We start from the raw sequence: 16,992 nt of genomic DNA on the forward strand, positions 1-16,992 counted from the left end.
TTTTTCCATCAAGCTGAATTGTTCACAGACTGTGATATAAATAAAAGCAAAATATAAATAAAAACAATATTCAATGATATGCAAATCATTTAAACCCTATATTTCATTGAACATAGTACAAAAGACAACAACCCAAATGTTGAAACTTTTGTTTTTTGAAAAGGATTTGCCCATATTGAATTTGATGCCAACAACATGTTCCAAAAAAGTTGGGACTGGGGCCACAAAAGGCAGGTAAAGTTGTGCAATGCTAAAATAAACACCTGGTGGGTCAATCCCCATCTTACAGGTCAGTAACATGATTGGGTACAAAAAGAGCATCGCAGAGAGGTGGAGTCTTTCAGAAGGGAAGATGAGGAGGGATTCACCGCTCTAAAGGATTGCACAAACAATTCATTGCAATTTATTTAAATTTACATTTAAATAGTCCCATCTTTTCTTCTTCATCCCATTAACACTTTCAAATTCGGGAATGTTTAGCTGGATTGGGAATGGTGTGCTTGTATACAGCTTTTTGATCTGACGCATGTTGTTTGGATAATCATGATTAAATGACAATAGTTTTCCTGTAGGAATAGATGTGCTGCCAAAGTTTGTGCCCCCCTTACAGTATGATAATACAAATTAATTAACATCACCATGTTTACCATTTAGTATGTAGCATAGCAACCACCAGCAACCACCTAGGAATCCCATAGCAATCACCAGGGATACCATAGCAATTATCTAGCAACACCCTAGCCACCACCTGGGATGCCATAACAACCACATAACTACCTTTTGGGATACCTTAGTCACTGCCTACCAACTACCTAGCAACCACCTGGGATACCATAGCAACTTATCTAGCTTTATGCCACACAATCAAGAAAATGCACTTTAGTTTACACTGAACTACTTTAACCAAATTCAACTGTACAGCTGCATTCCACATATCAAAATCTTCACAATGTTGTCCTTACTCTGAACCCACCCATCTGGCCAGGTTTATTTGAGTGATTTGATAGAATCAGTCTAGAACATAACTATAAAGCTGACCTGATCTGTGCAGCACTTTAGAACATCCTGTTGGGCTTTCTTAGTCTTTAGTAGTTGACCATGCAGGAGTTGAGCTCTGTCATAATTGCGCTCTGTGTGTTTGTGTCTATGAAACACGCATGCGTGTCCTCGCTTCTGTGTGTAACTCGCCCCCCTTTTTAATTTCCCTACAGAGGTGCTTTTCATTAAATCAACCTCTATAAAACTCTCCAGTCATCACAGCTCTGCATACTAAACACTGAGTGGTCCGCTGACGTGACTCACTAATCAGGATATGCAGCTCCTCCAGGTCACAACCCTGCTGCTTTCTCTCCTCTGCACCACACACAGTGCCTCCGAGGCCGACTGTGACCGCTGGCAGGACCTGGACTCTGCAGTGGTCCATAAGGATGGTCAGGTGATCCTGGCTGGAATGTTTCCCATCCACTCTAAGGACATAGAGCAGCAGCTGGACTTCACCAGTTCTCCAGGCAAGAGGAGATGCAGGGGGTAAAGAGTGTTGGCGCCTTTTTTTTTTTGCAAGCATACCTCCTGCTTCAGAGGGGCTGCTAATGATTACAGCCCCCTTTTACCTCACCGGCTTTGATGTGTTCGGCCAGCTACCTGATCCATTATGTTAATATGCAGGCTGCGTCCACGTTACTTGTAGATTAAAATGTGTAAAATGCACTTTCTGTAATTGTTCAGTCTCTGTGTTACTCACAGGAGAAGCTTTGCTCTTGGTCATATTTATCAAAGAAACCGCACTGACCAGGTCAGTCGCCTGTAGGGGTGGCCAATGTAAATGATTTCACTCTTATTGTGATAAGGGAAATTGTGATAGACTATTCTAAGTATATCTTGGGCATCACTGGTGCTTTTATAAAAATAAACAACTATGTTATCAAGTGAGCATCTATAATGTAGAAGACTAATTTAAACCAATTAGAGAGATTACTGAAAAGACAGACAGGCTAAAGTGTATGTTGAAAAAGAATCAACACTCGTGATTGTGTATCTATTTACTTATTTGCATTTTTCTTTTAACTTAATGCAGCTTTTAGTTACAAGTTATATTTTTAGCATCACATTTGAATCAAAAGGATCATTTTTGAAACATTTTCATGAATTTCTCAGCGTGGGGTACTGTATGTCCCTCTTTTGCACTAAAGGGTAATTTCGCTCAGTTTTCAAAAGTTATTTAGTGGTTAAGATGTAAACAAAGTCATTCAGAGTGGTTTGGTGTGAAATAGTTGATTGTAGAGAAACTGATGTTTTTACAGATGGGAACCAGAGGTCACCATGACTACAACACAAATATAGCCATTTTATTTACTGTCCAAAACCACCAGTGAACCTACACGTGTCTTATGATGGTTAGATGTTCTTGTGAGTGTTTGTGATGATAAATTAGCGATAAATCTGAAACTTTGGAAACTGTAGTGCCTTCCAACATTCCACATGAATCAGTCTGCTATGAATGGAGTTTAAAAAAAAAAAAAGTATATTTTAGGCCTTAAAGCAAAACCATCATAAAATGTCTTAGTGGTAGGTCTGGTTCCTAAAACCAGTACTGTGAACAATTCTGATGGGTCATTTTACATCAGACCGCTGCGAATGAATTTGCATCTTAACCATGTAATTAAGCACAAATGTTGATTCCCCTTTAACAGCAGCAAGTGCTTGAGCTGGCAAGGTCACAAGCTTGTGTGACGGCCTTTGATGAACAGACTATATCCACAATACAACGAGGAACAATGATGCTAAGGCCTAGTCGCGTACCTTAAAACAAGGTTTTAAATTTACAAGCCTGGAGTCTGGGTGGGATGTATGAATCCATTTCCCATATTTTTGTTTTTCCAGTTTAACATAATTTGAAAATGCCCGTTGGCCTTTACATTGTATGTAAATTTCATGATGAAGAAGCAACCCAAAATTACTCGGAAAAATGTCTGGTTCCATTGACTTCCATTAAAAGTCAAGTATGTTTTTTCCTTCTCCTGTAAAGTTATGTAATAAATAAATATATATTGCTCCTCTCCATTAAGAGTTTACTAATGTTTTTCTAAGACTTTGTAAGGAAAGTATTTAGAAGTTATCACTGACCGGTCTGCATTTGAATGTCTTGTTGCTTCAGGTTAAACCTGCGTGTGTTTCGCTGGTCACAGTCCATGATCTACTTCATAGAGGAGATCAACAGAGACCCTAACCTGCTGCCCAACATCACCCTGGGCTACAGGATCTACGACACATGCGGGCTGGTGGCTCTGTCGATGAGAACGGCCTTGTCGGTGGTCTCACAGCCCCTGAAAAGAAACAGTACTGGAGCTTGTTCGTCTCCCACTGTCCCTCTGATCATAGGAGACTCGGGATCCACCCTGTCTATGGCCATCTCCAGACTGCTCAATCTGTTCAGCGTCCCACTGGTGAGACAAACATGACCGTGCACTGTGCTCGAATGTGTGTGCGCTGCTGAAACGAGTCTCTCTCTCTCCCTTCCTTTCAATTCTCAGTGAGAACTTTGCAACCATGAAAATCCACCTGAAATTTAAAAAGTCAACCTTAAAAAAAATGCACAAAATTAATACTGCAATTTAGGTTACGTCAACAAAATGATGTAAGATGAGCTTAAAAAAAAAAAGCTCACAATTGTACTTGCCTTTTTTTTTTTTTTTTTTTTTTTTTTTTAGATATTCACTCAGTTCCTCCCATGAATTCAATCATTGCCTATCACCACCCGTAAGCTATGACGTCCCTTCTCACATAGTGTCCCTACTCTGGGGCAGAGATGAACTGGTGGGGGGGTTCAGGGGTGCTGAGAGCTTCCTCTTCTGAGCCTTAAGTTTTTTTACAGGTGAAAAAGTTCATATTTGTACCTTTTCATAATGTTTTAAAACAGAGTGGTAATATAAAGGCCCGTAGACAAGACAGGGTTTGTGGAGTCAACACAAGTTGGAAATGGAGATTGGAGCTCATCCCTTGAAGGTTCCACCCCAGTGACAGGTCCATACCTTTATTTCTGAGAACGTAGAGAGCTGTGACATTGCCAGGATTCAAAGTTATCCTCAGGCAGTTAGACAGCTGCAACACAAAGTTTAAAACTGGACTTAAGGAATGAAAGAGGTAATTTTAATCAGAGCAGTGTGACCTGTGCTCACATCGATCTTTATGTTTAATAGAGAACCATTGCCTGTGCTTAGATAATGAACACTCACCTGTGCAAATGAGTGCGTTTACTCAGAGAGCAACATGTTTTCAAATTGTTAAACTTTTTTTTTCTCTCTCTCATTGCATCTTTTTTCTGATGTCATAGCTTCAGGGTGGCACAACTGTTTAACTGATTGGTCATCAAGAGACAAGTAGTCAGGAGTTTTGAATTATTCTGGTGCTTCAGCCTTCTTTGCATACAAACTTCAGAAGAACAGGCACTCATTCCCAAAGGGTGGGAGTACTGTGCCTTGGGGGCAGTGTTTATAAGTGTGAGGGGGCAGTGTTTGTAAGTGTAATTTTGCTGACCCCTTACCTACAGTAGTAGCAGTTTCACAGTGACTCCAAGTTGTGCGCTCTGGTTTAGTGCAGTTGCCACTCTTTTCCATTTCTAACAACCCACTAGTTAGGCTGACGCATGTAGAACTTCTCACGTTATTGGGCCCACCTATTAATCAAAACGTGACCGGTTAATTCTTTCGGTTATTCTAACTTGTTAGGCCTTCTTTTCAATTCGGGAAGTCTAAGAAAATAAGAGAGATTGCTTAGCTACATCAATCAAGATACAACAGAGAAAAGTTATTCCTGATTGGCCAATTTTCTGCTTACTTCTTGTAAGTCACTCAGGATAAGAGCGTCTGCTAAATGCTGTAAATGTAAAAAGGTTTTTCAAATTTCTCTTACTTATAAAAATGTTCAAATTATATAAAGGGGAACTGGCGAGTTATGACAGTATTTTTATAATAATGATTTCTTGATAGCTTTGCCTAAATATTGACAAAGTAATATTCTGTATCTCTGCCCCCCCAACCCCCATTGCCCCCCCCACACACACACACTCTCAGGTTAGTTACTTTGCCTCCTGCGCTTGTCTGAGTGACAAGCAGAAGTTCCCGTACTTCTTCCGTACAATTCCCAGCGACGCGTACCAGGCCAGCGCTCTCGCTCGCCTTGTGAAGCACTTTGGCTGGACGTGGGTGGGCGCAATAGGCGGCGATGATGCTTATGGGCGAACTGCCCTGGACATGTTCACCACTGAGGTAACCCGCCTGGGCGTATGCGTGGCCTTCCGGGTCATCATCCCGAAGTTACCTTCCCAGCTGCAGCTCCAGGACATCGTAAAGACGATTCGAGACTCCACTGCACGCGTACTGGTCGCCTTTGCCATCGAGGAGGACATCCAGCCAGTGGTGGAGGAGACGGTTAGGCAGAAGGTGATGGGAAAACAATGGGTGGCCAGTGAAGCCTGGATAACATCCACCCTCATCTCCACCAACTACCCCTCTTTCAGCGGCACCATCGGTTTTGCCATCCGCCGGGCTGAAATCCCTGGCCTCAGGACGTTCCTCCACAGCCTGCAGCCATTGGCTGACCCATATAACCCCTCTGCCAGGGAATTCTGGGAAACGCAGTTTCAATGCTCCTTTAATACAAGCACGCCAGTTGATTCTATGGCTGACCCTGTCCACTACAACCGCATCTGTACAGGACAGGAGAAGATTGAGGACACTGAGACTATCTATAATGATGTGTCTCAGCTCAGAGTGACCTATAACATGCACAAGGCTGTATATGCAGTAGCACACGCACTGCACAACCTGCTAATGTGCAAGAAGGAAGAGAGCAGCACTGATAAACAGCAGCAGTGTCCAGATATCTACAACCTGCAGCCCTGGCAGGTATAACAAAACTCAGGCTTCCTATGAATACAACCTATATAAGAAGCATTATCTTGAAAATACGGTACTGTACTAAAGTCACTACCCTTATTTTATTGAATTTCAAACCAAAATGAGTACAAGTTATTTATTTTTCAGTGTCCGATTCAACAACTAAATAGAATTGTCAGCATTTAGTGTCCACTCTACCTTTATTACAGCTTCCATTCTTTTTAGGAGACTCACTTTTGAGTTGCACTTTTTTGGTCATACCGTTTTTCTTCTTACAATCCAAGAATCCCAAACATATTTAATACCTTGGGGGTCTGGTCTCTGGGGTGGCTTCTTACAGTGGAAGGACAAAAACACCTGTAGTTTTTTTTTTAAGATCTGATGCAAGAGTGAAGCTTTTCTGCTGTATCTTAAAGAATTAAGTAGGTTTTATCTGATATGGACCATTTTGGTGGTCTATTGGGTCTTTTATGATTGTTAGGTGTCTCATTTTGGATCATTACAATTATGTAGTAATTTTAACCTCCTCCTTATTTCAGTTATGTTTCTTTTTCATGCAGGTGAATTCTCATGTCTAATCTAATCAGAAACATCTGAAAAATTAATAACTTGTACTTTTTCGACTGAAAACTAAATATATGAAGGGCAGTCTCTGGCTTTTGCACAGCACTGTTTATTACAAGTGTTTGAAATGAATTCAGATGTACACATTTACTTATGAAACATATGAACAACTACATCTTGTAAATTTACTTACTCATGGCAGTAACTCTTGATTCAAGTAGAATTGATGAACACATTTGAATCGTCAGTACTTTTTAAGAGTAGATACTTTTCTCCATTGAAATGATCATTCCCATTTTCCTGATTTAGAACGTACAGGTATTTTTTTAAGTCATGCATGAATGTGCTATAGTTTAAATTGTGTGCTCATTTTTGTAGGTGATACAGTACCTGAAGGAGGTAAACTACACCAATGTGTTTGGAGACACTGTGTATTTTGATGAGTATGGAGATCCTGTTGCGTCGTATGATTTGGTAAACTGGCAGAATGGAACGGAGGGCGGGCCACTGCAGTTTGTTACCGTCGGACGCTTTGACTCTTCTCTTCCAACCGAGCAGCAGCTAGTGCTACACCAGGACAGCATTGTTTGGCAAGCGGGATCCAGAGAGGTGAATTTATTGCGCATTCCTGCTCAGCTCCAATTATTGACTCATTTAGGATAATTAATTTGTTTTTCCCAAACGTGTTTGCACCTGATTTTCACACCTAGTATAATCAGTCAATTCTACCCAGATAGAAGACAGTTTTGGGCCGATTCTGGCTTTCCTGTGTGAATGATGGCCAGATCCATATGGACAGCTTCATATGGTTTTGCCTCATGTGTATATTTGTGGGAAATTCTGGCATGAATGTTGTGGACCAACAGGGTAGTTGGGTCAGAGTGGGACCATATTTACTGTGTGGGTCAGATCTGGGCTGAGGACCAAGCCATATACTGGGCCAGAACAAACCAAGGATGGGGGCCTCAAGTAGGCCAGAGAAATTTTGCTAACTGGCTAACCAGGTCTCCTGCTGTCACACAGTGCTATCAAGCCAGTAACATGAAATCTAGCTCAATGAGATTGGAGTGGAGCACTAACTCCAATTTTGTTACCAGATAGACAGTTCTGGGCCAATTCTGGCTTTCATACATGAGTGTAGGTTGACCATTGCACAAGTGTGAGGCATGTGGGCCAGAATACAGCCAGATGCCACATAGCTTTATGCAGATTTGCCTCGATTCAACATTTGTGGGCCTATTCTACCGTGAATGACCAACAATGTAGTTGGGTCAGATTTGGGCCACATTTGTTTGTTCTACTCCTCTTAGAGTGTGTGGGCCAGGGCAGGGCTGAGGGCACTGTTTTGAGCCAAGGATGTGGCTCAAGTTTAGTTGCATTTAACCAGAGGACTAACAGCAGCTAGCAAACAATTACATTGAATAATTATACATACATACATACATACATACATACATACATACATACATACATTCAATAGTCATCGAAACATTTATAGTACCGTATTTTCCGGATTATAAGTCGCACTTTTTTTCATAGTTTGGCCAGGGGTGCGACTTATACTCCGGAGCGACTTATAGTCCGGAAAATACGGACTTCACGGCAACCGGGAGAATGCGCCACGCTACGTTCTCGGAAGTCATTGAATGGATCAGCAAAGCATGGGCTTCCGTGAAAACCGAAAGCATCCTGCTGGGATTCAGAAAGGCTGGAATAATTGCAAATGTAACTGACGACGAGTCTGACAAAAGCGACGAAGAAGAGGAAGCGGCGCTTCGTCCACCTCCAGAGTTAGCGGAGTTGTTCATAAGTGACACTGAGGATGAAGAGTTCAATGGATTTGATGATTTGGAGTGATATAAACTTTGATAAAAATGGTTTGATAAACTTGTTAGCATGTTCTTTGTTATAGTTTGTCATTGTTATCTGAATAACTGTTCATGTTACGTTAACTTGGATTTTATTAAATCCCCCCCCCCAAAAATGCGACTTATACTCCGGTGCGACGTATATATGCTTTGTTTTCTTTACTGTGCATTTTTTTGGCTGGTGCGACTTATACTCCGGAGTGACGTATAATCCGGAAAATACGGTAGTTTGTGAATAATAGTATTTGGCTCAAGGGGTTAGTGTCCCCCTCTGTCGCTCACTGTTTCTCTTTCTCTCACAATGTCTCTGCTGCTTTCTCTTCATTTTGTTTCCTTTTCCTGCTCCGAGGTGCCAGTATCGGTGTGTTCACCTAGCTGCCTGCCAGGCTACAGGAAAGCCACGCGTAAAGGCGAGCCTGTCTGCTGCTATGACTGTGTGCCCTGTGCCGAGGGCACCATCAGCAAGAGCACAGGTATGCAGCCACATCCTAGAGAACCTCTATACTGCAGCTTATTCAACTAATTGTGTAATTACTCTGAGGCATCTTTAAATGTGTGGAACTCGATCAGGCATAACATGATGACCGCCTCCTTGTTTCTATGCTCATTGTCCATTTTATCAGCTCCACTTACTGTATAGGTGCAGTTTGTAGTTCTACACGTTAAAGGACGGCAGGGAGGTGGACCCAAGTGCAGAACTGAAACCCAGCAAAAAAATGAATAAAAGTAGAGATAGATGGGGGCAATGGAGTGTGTGCTAGCCATAGGGTGTCCCAGATCGGGAGTCCGCGACATTACCGCTGGACCACCAGCATACAGAAGCACCCTCAGGTGAAGCCCTTCAAAGAAGGGAGAACGAAAAAGTGTTAGAACAGGGAAAAAGAAAAAAGAAAAGCAAGAAGGATTTATGCTTCCCTTCACTTGTTTGCTCTTAGAGCAAACACCTTTTGTATGGCTTGGGAGTTTTTTTCCCCCCTCTTTTGTGAGTAATTTAGGTGCAATTCCTCTCTTCTCAGCCCTCTGTGTGGTTGTCTTGTCTTGTCTTGTCTTGTCTTGTCTTGTCTTGTCTTGTCTTGTCTTGTCTTTTACTAAGTACCGTACCAGTCACCCCTCTACAAAGGTGTGACAAACACTGCCATTTGCCACAGCTATATGTAGGGAGGGCCACAGGTGTGTCCGATTAGCCTGATTAGTTCGTGGTTCTTCGCCACCATCGCCCTCTGCTGGCAGCAGGCGGGGCCGGCTGTTTCGCTGATACTTTGTTGGTCCCCTTTCACACTGTTCTTCAGTGGCCAGGACCCCCATGGACCCTCACAGAGTAGGTACTATTTGGGTGGTGGATCATTCTCATCACTGCAGTAACACTGACGGGTTGTGGTGTGTTAGTGTGTGCTGTGCTGGTACGAGTGGATCAGACAGAGTGTTGCTGGAGTCTTTAAACAATGTGTCCACTCACTGTCCACTGTATTAGACACACCTGCACTGTTGATCCACTTTGTAGATGTACAACCAGAGATGATGGCTCATCTCTTGCTGTACAATATGAACTAATCATCCTCATCCAGCCTTTCACTGGTGGTCACAGGATGCTGCCCACAGGACACTGTTGGCTGGCTATTTCTGATTAGTGAACTATTTTCAGTCCAGCTGTGACACTGTGGTGTTTAAAAACTCCAGCAGCACTGCTGTGCCTGATCCACTTGTGCCAGTACAACACACACTAACACACCACCACCACATCAGCGTTACTGCAGTGTTGAGAATGATCCACCACCCAGATAGTACCTGCTCTGTGGGGGTCCATGGGGGGCCAACAAAGTATCAGAGAAACAGATGGACTACAGTCTGTAACTGTAGAACTACAAAGTGCAGCTATACAGTAAGTGGAGCTGATAAAGTGGACAATGAGCGTAGAAACAAGGAGGTCGTCATAATGTTATGTCTGATTGGTGTAAACCACAATGTCCTAATATATATACATTACTATGTCTGAGACACATCTGAGAAAATGCTATGCTAAGCTATTTATGTGGGCATTTGTTTTATTAATTGAAGGTCATTTTTATATTGAGAGGCCCTTTAATTATTTTTGTACCGGGGCTTTTGAGATCCGAGTTACACCACTGCTGCTGTTCACTATGTTGTTGTCTTGTCTTTGCTCCCAGATCAGTCTGAGTGCACTCTCTGCCCCGAGGACCTCTGGTCCAACCCACAGCGTGACGTTTGCATTGACAAGCAGATCGAGTTTCTGTCCTACACCGAGGGTTTCGGAATGGCCCTCGCAGCCACAGCCATCCTGGGTGTCGTCACTACCGTGACCGTGGCTGTCATTTTCCTGCGTCACCGAGACACGGCCCTGGTCCGCGCCAACAACTCGGAGCTGAGCTTCCTGCTGCTGCTGTCACTCGCCTTCTGCTTCTTATGTGCGCTCACCTTCCTGGGCCAGCCGACCCGCTGGGCCTGCCAGCTCAGGCGCACTGCCTTTGGCCTGACCTTTGCCCTCTGTCTCTCCTGCCTGCTGAGCAAGACTCTGGTGGTGCTCATGGCCTTCAGGGCCACACTGCCTGGTAACAACGCAGCACAGTGGTTCCGCCCCCCACAGCAGCGTCTGGGTGTGTTTCTGTGCTCCGCCCTACAGTGTGCAATCTGTGTGGCTTGGCTAACCACAGCGCCACCTTATCCGGTGAAGAACACCTGGCTGTACCGTGACCGGATCATTCTAGAATGCCACTTGGGTTCCTTGGCTCTGTTCTGCTGCGTGCTCGGCTACATCGGCTGTCTCGCTGCCTTTTGCTTTATCCTGGCCTTCCTGGCCCGGAAGCTGCCCAGTAACTTTAACGAAGCCAAGTTCATCACATTCAGCATGATCATATTCTGTGCAGTTTGGATCACATTCATCCCAGCTTATGTCAGCTCTCCGGGAAAGTTCACTGTAGCTGTGGAGATATTTGCTATCTTAGCCTCTAGTTTTGGGGTACTTCTCTGTATATTTGCCCCCAAATGTTACATCATCATCTTTATGCCTGAGAAGAATACGAAAAAATATCTCATGTCTCAGAAAAGTAGCAGGTGATTTATATTAGTAATTAAAATTATTAGCAGAGCTTATGAAATAATACAGGAGGGTAGCAAATGTAAGCAATTTGAAAATGTTCGCTCTACTGTTGATTTCTATTTTTGCAGATTTGTCCTACTAAATTGATTCAGAATTTTATTTAGAAAATTGTTTTTAAGTGATCATTTCATTTATTGACTGACAAAAGTTATTGAACACCAACTGGTGCTCTAAGTAATTGACCCAGATCTACAAATTAATAGTAATATATAATAGATAATTGATATCAATTAAACTCAACACACCCAGCCTTAATTGTTGCCAGCCCTGTGGAATCTAAACACTACTGAAGAGAACCATTCCACCAATGTGAAGGTGTGAAGCTAAAAAGTCTCAACAAGCAACAATGGTGCAATCAAAAGAAATTCTGAAGTTCTGGAGATGAGAAGGAAGTGATTGGGATATGTTAATCTTGAAAGGGTTCCATAGCCTTTAAGGCTTTGAGACTTCAGCGAACCACACAGAAATGAAGAAAACGTGGAATGTGGTAAATCTTCCAAGAAGTAGCCAGCTTACCAAAGAGCACTGTGAGGGCTGTTTCAAATAACCACAAACTATTTACATTTACAGCATTTGCAGAGGCTCTTATCCAGAGCAACTTACAAAAAGTGCTTTATCTAGCTAAAGAAAGTATCTTTGCTTGTTACAAAATAGGTTAGAGAGAAAGCCGGTCCAGAGCTCAGATACTGCTAGAAAAAAGCCCATGTTGATACACAGAGAAACAATGCATTGCAATACATTTCATTAAAGGCAGTACAATACATTATAATAAATATTTAACTCCATGCTCACTTAAGTGTGTAAAAAGAGATGTATTCCGACTGTAAGAGACTCTGCTGTTCGGACAGGCAGTGGGAGTTCATTCCACCACCTGGGGGCCAGTACAGATAACAGTGTTGATGCTTGTCTTCCACACATCTTGAAGGATGGCGAGTCAAGCCGAGCTGTACTCGAAGCTCGAAGGGCTCATGGTACAGTTCAAGTTTTGACCATTGCCATCAATTAGGTAGGGGCTGGTCCATTTTTGGCTTTGTAGGCAAGCATCAGGGTTTTAAATCTGATGCGTGCAGCTACAGGAAGCCAGTGAAGAGAGCGCAGCAGTGGAATGACTTCACAAGCACCTGGACGGCCTCTCGGGTGAGGAAGGGTCAGATCCTCCGGATGTTGTACAGGAGAAACCTACATGACCGAGTTAGGATTGCGAGTCAAGAACGACAACTGGCCATCCAGAATCACACCAACATTTCTCGCCTCTACAGATGGAACAATTAGAGTTCTTGAAAGAGATGGCAAGATCATGATGAGGACCTGTAGTTGCAGGGATAAGTAGCCGCTCAGTCTTGCTAGGATTGAGCTTCAGGTGGTGAGCTGCCATCCATGAAGAGATTTCAGTCAGACATGCTGAGATGCGGCTGGAAACCTGTGTGTCAAAAGGTGGGAAAGAGCAAGAAAGCATTAGTTGAGTGTCACCAGCATAACAGTAATGAGAGAAGCCATGAAACGATATTCCATCACCAAGAGAACTAATGTAAAGTGAAAAGAGAACAGGACCCAACAAAAGACCCCAGGCAAACATCTATGGAACTACAGGCTGTGCTTCAGATAAGGTCAACATTAATGTGATGATGGGGAGCAACGTTGAGGTGGACGCATGTGCGGAGACAAGCGTGATTTATTATGGGCAAATCCAAGATCAGGGTCAAGATGGCCAAAATGGAGAGCAGGAGGGACAGACATGACAAAATGAACACAGAACTCCAGACAGACCAGAAATAAACAAAACTCTTCAAACAGTACATCCAACAAAAACACAGGGCTTAAATACAAGAGGGTTAATCATTGTTCACAAGACACAGGTGGAAAATCAGGGGCGTAGTCAAGAAAGTCAAGGGGGCCAAATTGGGACATAAAGTTAACACAGCATTCCACAATAAGAATTAAAAGCCAACAGCGAAACATGGTGGTGGTAGTGTGATGGTGTGGGGGGTGCCTTGCTGCTTCAGGTCAACTTGGTGTAACTGAGGGGCCTTGAATTCTGTTCTGTACCAGAAATTCAACAGAAGAACATCCCGTCATCAGTCTGTGATCTAAAGCTCAGGCACAGTTGGGTTGTGCAACTAGAAGTAAAGAATCAATCCACCTCTGAATATCGGTTTTGGAGGGGCCTAGTTAAAGACCCCATTGAGAAGCAGTGGCATTTAGTTGCACTTGCTGCTGCTAAAAGTGGCACAAGCAGTTATTAAAGTCAGAGCAGCAGACAGTTTTTAATGTTTCCTTCAATAAATGAACCGATCGTTTAAAAAACATTGTGTTCTTCTTGTCTGAGGATCTGAAACCATTTAATGGTGGTGTGTTAGTGTGTGTTGTGGTGGTCTGAGTGGATCAGACACAGCAGTGCTGCAGGAGTTTTTGAAGACTGTGTCCACTCGCTGTCCACTCTATTAGACACTCCTACCTCCTCAGTCCACCTTGCAGATGAAAAGTCAGAGATGACAGCTCATCTGCTGCTTCACAATTTGTGTTGGTCATCCTCTAGTCCTTCATCAGTGGTCACCGGACACTGCCCACAGGACGCGGCTGGCTGGATATTTTTGGTTGATGAACAATTCTCAGTCCAGCAGTGATACTGAGGTGTTTAAGAACTCCAGCAGCACTTCTGTGTCTGATCCACTCAGACCAGCACAACAAGAAACAAGGAGGTGGTCATCATGTTATGATCTAAGTGACCATGAATCAACATATTCTCTATAGAGAACACACGTCTGAGCATTTTAATTCATCATTACTGTTTATTGGCTGAGCTTTAAATATTGGACCAAAACAAATAATTAACAATGTGGCCTGTGCAAAACTTTTGGCACACATTTGATTTCATTATTATTTTTCTAATATGTTAAACATGAAAATGGAGATAGTAAATAGAAATTGTGTACTAAAAATGGTAGAAATATGCCATGTTTGCATTTGTTTCCAATAGAAGATAAATTCTAAAACATTAGAATGGGTCAGCAAAACCAGGCCTACTTTCTGTTTATGTTTTGTGCTTTCTGATTTCACCACCAGGGAGTGCTGATGTTCCACTGTGCTCTATCATTAGCAGATCAGCAAGGGAGCTGAACTCAGCACAGATCCCAAATAAATAAGGCATAAATAAGTGAATAGAGGTCTTCAGGTTCACATCATGCTTAGACTTCATAAACCAATCTAGTTCCACTCAGAAGAAAAATGAAAACAAATCAGACTGCAAGTCATTCACAGTTGAATGATTCAGGTTTCTTTACAGTGGTGGTGATAGGAACCATACGGCGCCTGTGTACAACACAGCTATAGCCATTTTATTTACCAAACTGACCAGTGATTGTACAGCACTGTGCGAAAGTTTTAGGCATCTAAGCAAATTTTAAACAGTTGTCCTCAGTGAGCAGTGAGTTTATCACAATATACATTAGAATAAAGTTACATTCATAATTCAAATAAACAGAAAAACAATAAAAAGTAACAAGAATTTCTTGGGTCCATATTTTTCCTGGACACCTTCACAGCCGCCACAGAGACTCGTTAATATCATCAATTACATCATGAGCTCAATTTACTGAAGCACTGATTGGTCAAACCAGGAGCTGCTTTTTAACTACATATAATACTGGGCTTCCTCGAGGAGAGGGTTGGAGATGGTTAAACAAACACACTAAACATCCAGAAAATCACTATATATATATACATAGTGTCACTATATCCATGTCACTGCTGGACTAAGAATAGTCCACCAACCAAAAATATCTGGCCAACAGTGTTCTATGGGCACCGTCCTCTGACCACTGATGAAGGACTAGAGGATGATCAACACAAACTGTGCAGCAGCAGACGAGCAGTGGACTGACAAAGTAGGCTAGTCTAGTAGAGCAGACAGTGAGTGGACACAGTGTTTAGAAACTCCCCCAGCACTGCTGTGTCTGATCCACTCATGCCAGCACAACACACACTAACACACCACCACCGCGTCAGTGTTACTGCAGTGCTGAGAATGACCCACCACCCAAGTAGTACCTACTCTGTGAAGGTCCATGGGGGTCCTGACCACTGAAGAACAGGGTAAAAGTGGGCTATCAAAGTATCAGAGAAACAGATGGACTACAGTCTTTAAAAAATGGAAATGGGCTTTATGACATCTCGAAAACAATTCAAAATAGGCCGCAGCTTAGCACCCATATATCGACATGATAGACGAATGAGTGAATAGCACACTTTGAAGCTTTAACAATGACTTTTAACTTAAATGAAATTGAAGTTTTACCAGGTATAAGCCTGTTAATGCAGTCATGATGGAGAGGTAAATGCTGTTTTATCACAATTGGCATTGCCTATTAAAGCGCAGAAGATTTGTATAGGGTCACTGGTGGGTTTCAATGGCAGTTGCTTTGAACACGTGACGAACTCTGGTTCCTAATCACTGCTCAGATGGAAAGCCAGTGAGTGTCTCAGTGAACCATTTCACATCAACATTGTGAGTTTGTTTACATCTCGACAGCTGAATTATGCAGAAAAGTAAAACAACCAGTGGAATTCCTCTGATATTGTTGTCTCTCACATATTGGACAGATTGTTGGATACTATGTTGTGCGCACACATCCAGCTAATCAGTTCCCTCTGTGATAGTCCCTGTAGGACTTCCCATGCATGCTGAGTCAGTGGCTTTTTTTAGCGGGCAGTCCTGCATATTTGCTCTCTTCCCATCTTTCATCCCTCTTATTTTCCCCCTGCTTTGAGGCTACTGATTGGCCGGCACTCTGTGAGCTGCACGGAGAGGACATCGATGGGCTCACAGAGTGTATCACGGACTACATTAACTTCTGTGTGGACTCCACTGTCCCAACCAGGACCGTAAAATGTTACCCCAACAACAGACAGAGTGGAGGTGAGAATGATTCAGAGGGAACCGAAGACAGCTATCGAGGAGGCGAAGAACAAATATAGGAGGAGGCTGGAGTGGAAACTCCAGCAGAACATCACGAGGGAGGTTTGGAATGGAATGAGGACCATCACCAGCTTCAGGTCCAGTAACAACAGAAGAGTAGAGGGCAGCGTGGATGGGGCCAACAAGCTAAATTTGTTCTCTAACAGATTTGACACTGCAGGCTCTGTCCTCCCCCGTCCTGACTCCTCAGCAGCCCATTCCACTCACCCTCCCTCCCCTCCTGATAGCCTGCCCCCCTCCTGTGAAAGCCCATCTCACACATCACCATCCCTCCCCCAACTGTCACCTCTACAGTGAGACTCACTGCTGACCAGGTGAGAAGACAACTGAAGAGAATCCACACAAACAAGGCTGCAGGCCCTAATGGGGCCCACCCAGGGTGCTTAAAGCCTGTGCCACCCAGCTTTCAACATGTCTTCAACATGAGCCTGAGTTTCCAGAGGGCCCTTATGATGTGGAAGACGTCTTGCATTGTTCCTGTTCCAAAGACGCCGTGACCCTGTGACGCCAAAGACTACAGGCCAGTGGCACTGACGTCTCATGTCATGAAGACCATGGAGAGGCTCGTCTTGGATC

At 43.2% G+C, this 16,992-nt stretch overlaps 1 protein-coding gene across 1 annotated transcript; it reads left to right on the forward strand.

Moving 5' to 3' along the window:
* Nucleotides 1-1,312: 1,312 nt before the first annotated feature.
* LOC108434100 (extracellular calcium-sensing receptor-like) lies at nt 1,313-11,399 on the forward strand. Its single transcript, XM_017709010.1, has 6 exons — nt 1,313-1,527; nt 3,155-3,443; nt 5,070-5,903; nt 6,837-7,067; nt 8,676-8,799; nt 10,492-11,399. Exons 1-6 carry the CDS (start codon nt 1,313-1,315, stop codon nt 11,397-11,399), a joined length of 2,601 nt encoding a protein of 866 aa, XP_017564499.1.
* Nucleotides 11,400-16,992: the final 5,593 nt, after the last annotated feature.

Source organism: Pygocentrus nattereri, chromosome 7 (genome assembly GCF_015220715.1).
Source record: "Pygocentrus nattereri isolate fPygNat1 chromosome 7, fPygNat1.pri, whole genome shotgun sequence".
Lineage (NCBI taxonomy): Eukaryota > Metazoa > Chordata > Actinopteri > Characiformes > Serrasalmidae > Pygocentrus > Pygocentrus nattereri.

What these genes read in the sequence shown, in the direction of transcription:
- LOC108434100 (XM_017709010.1), top strand. Translation starts at nt 1,313, where the DNA reads ATGCAGCTCCTCCAGGTCACAACCCTGCTGCTTTCTCTCCTCTGCACC. An exon ending in GGCAAGAGGAGATGCAGGGG is followed by an intron (nt 1,528 to 3,154) that starts GTAAAGAGTGTT and finishes TTGTTGCTTCAG; the next exon opens with GTTAAACCTGCGTGTGTTTC. An exon ending in ACAACCTGCAGCCCTGGCAG is followed by an intron (nt 5,904 to 6,836) that starts GTATAACAAAAC and finishes TCATTTTTGTAG; the next exon opens with GTGATACAGTACCTGAAGGA.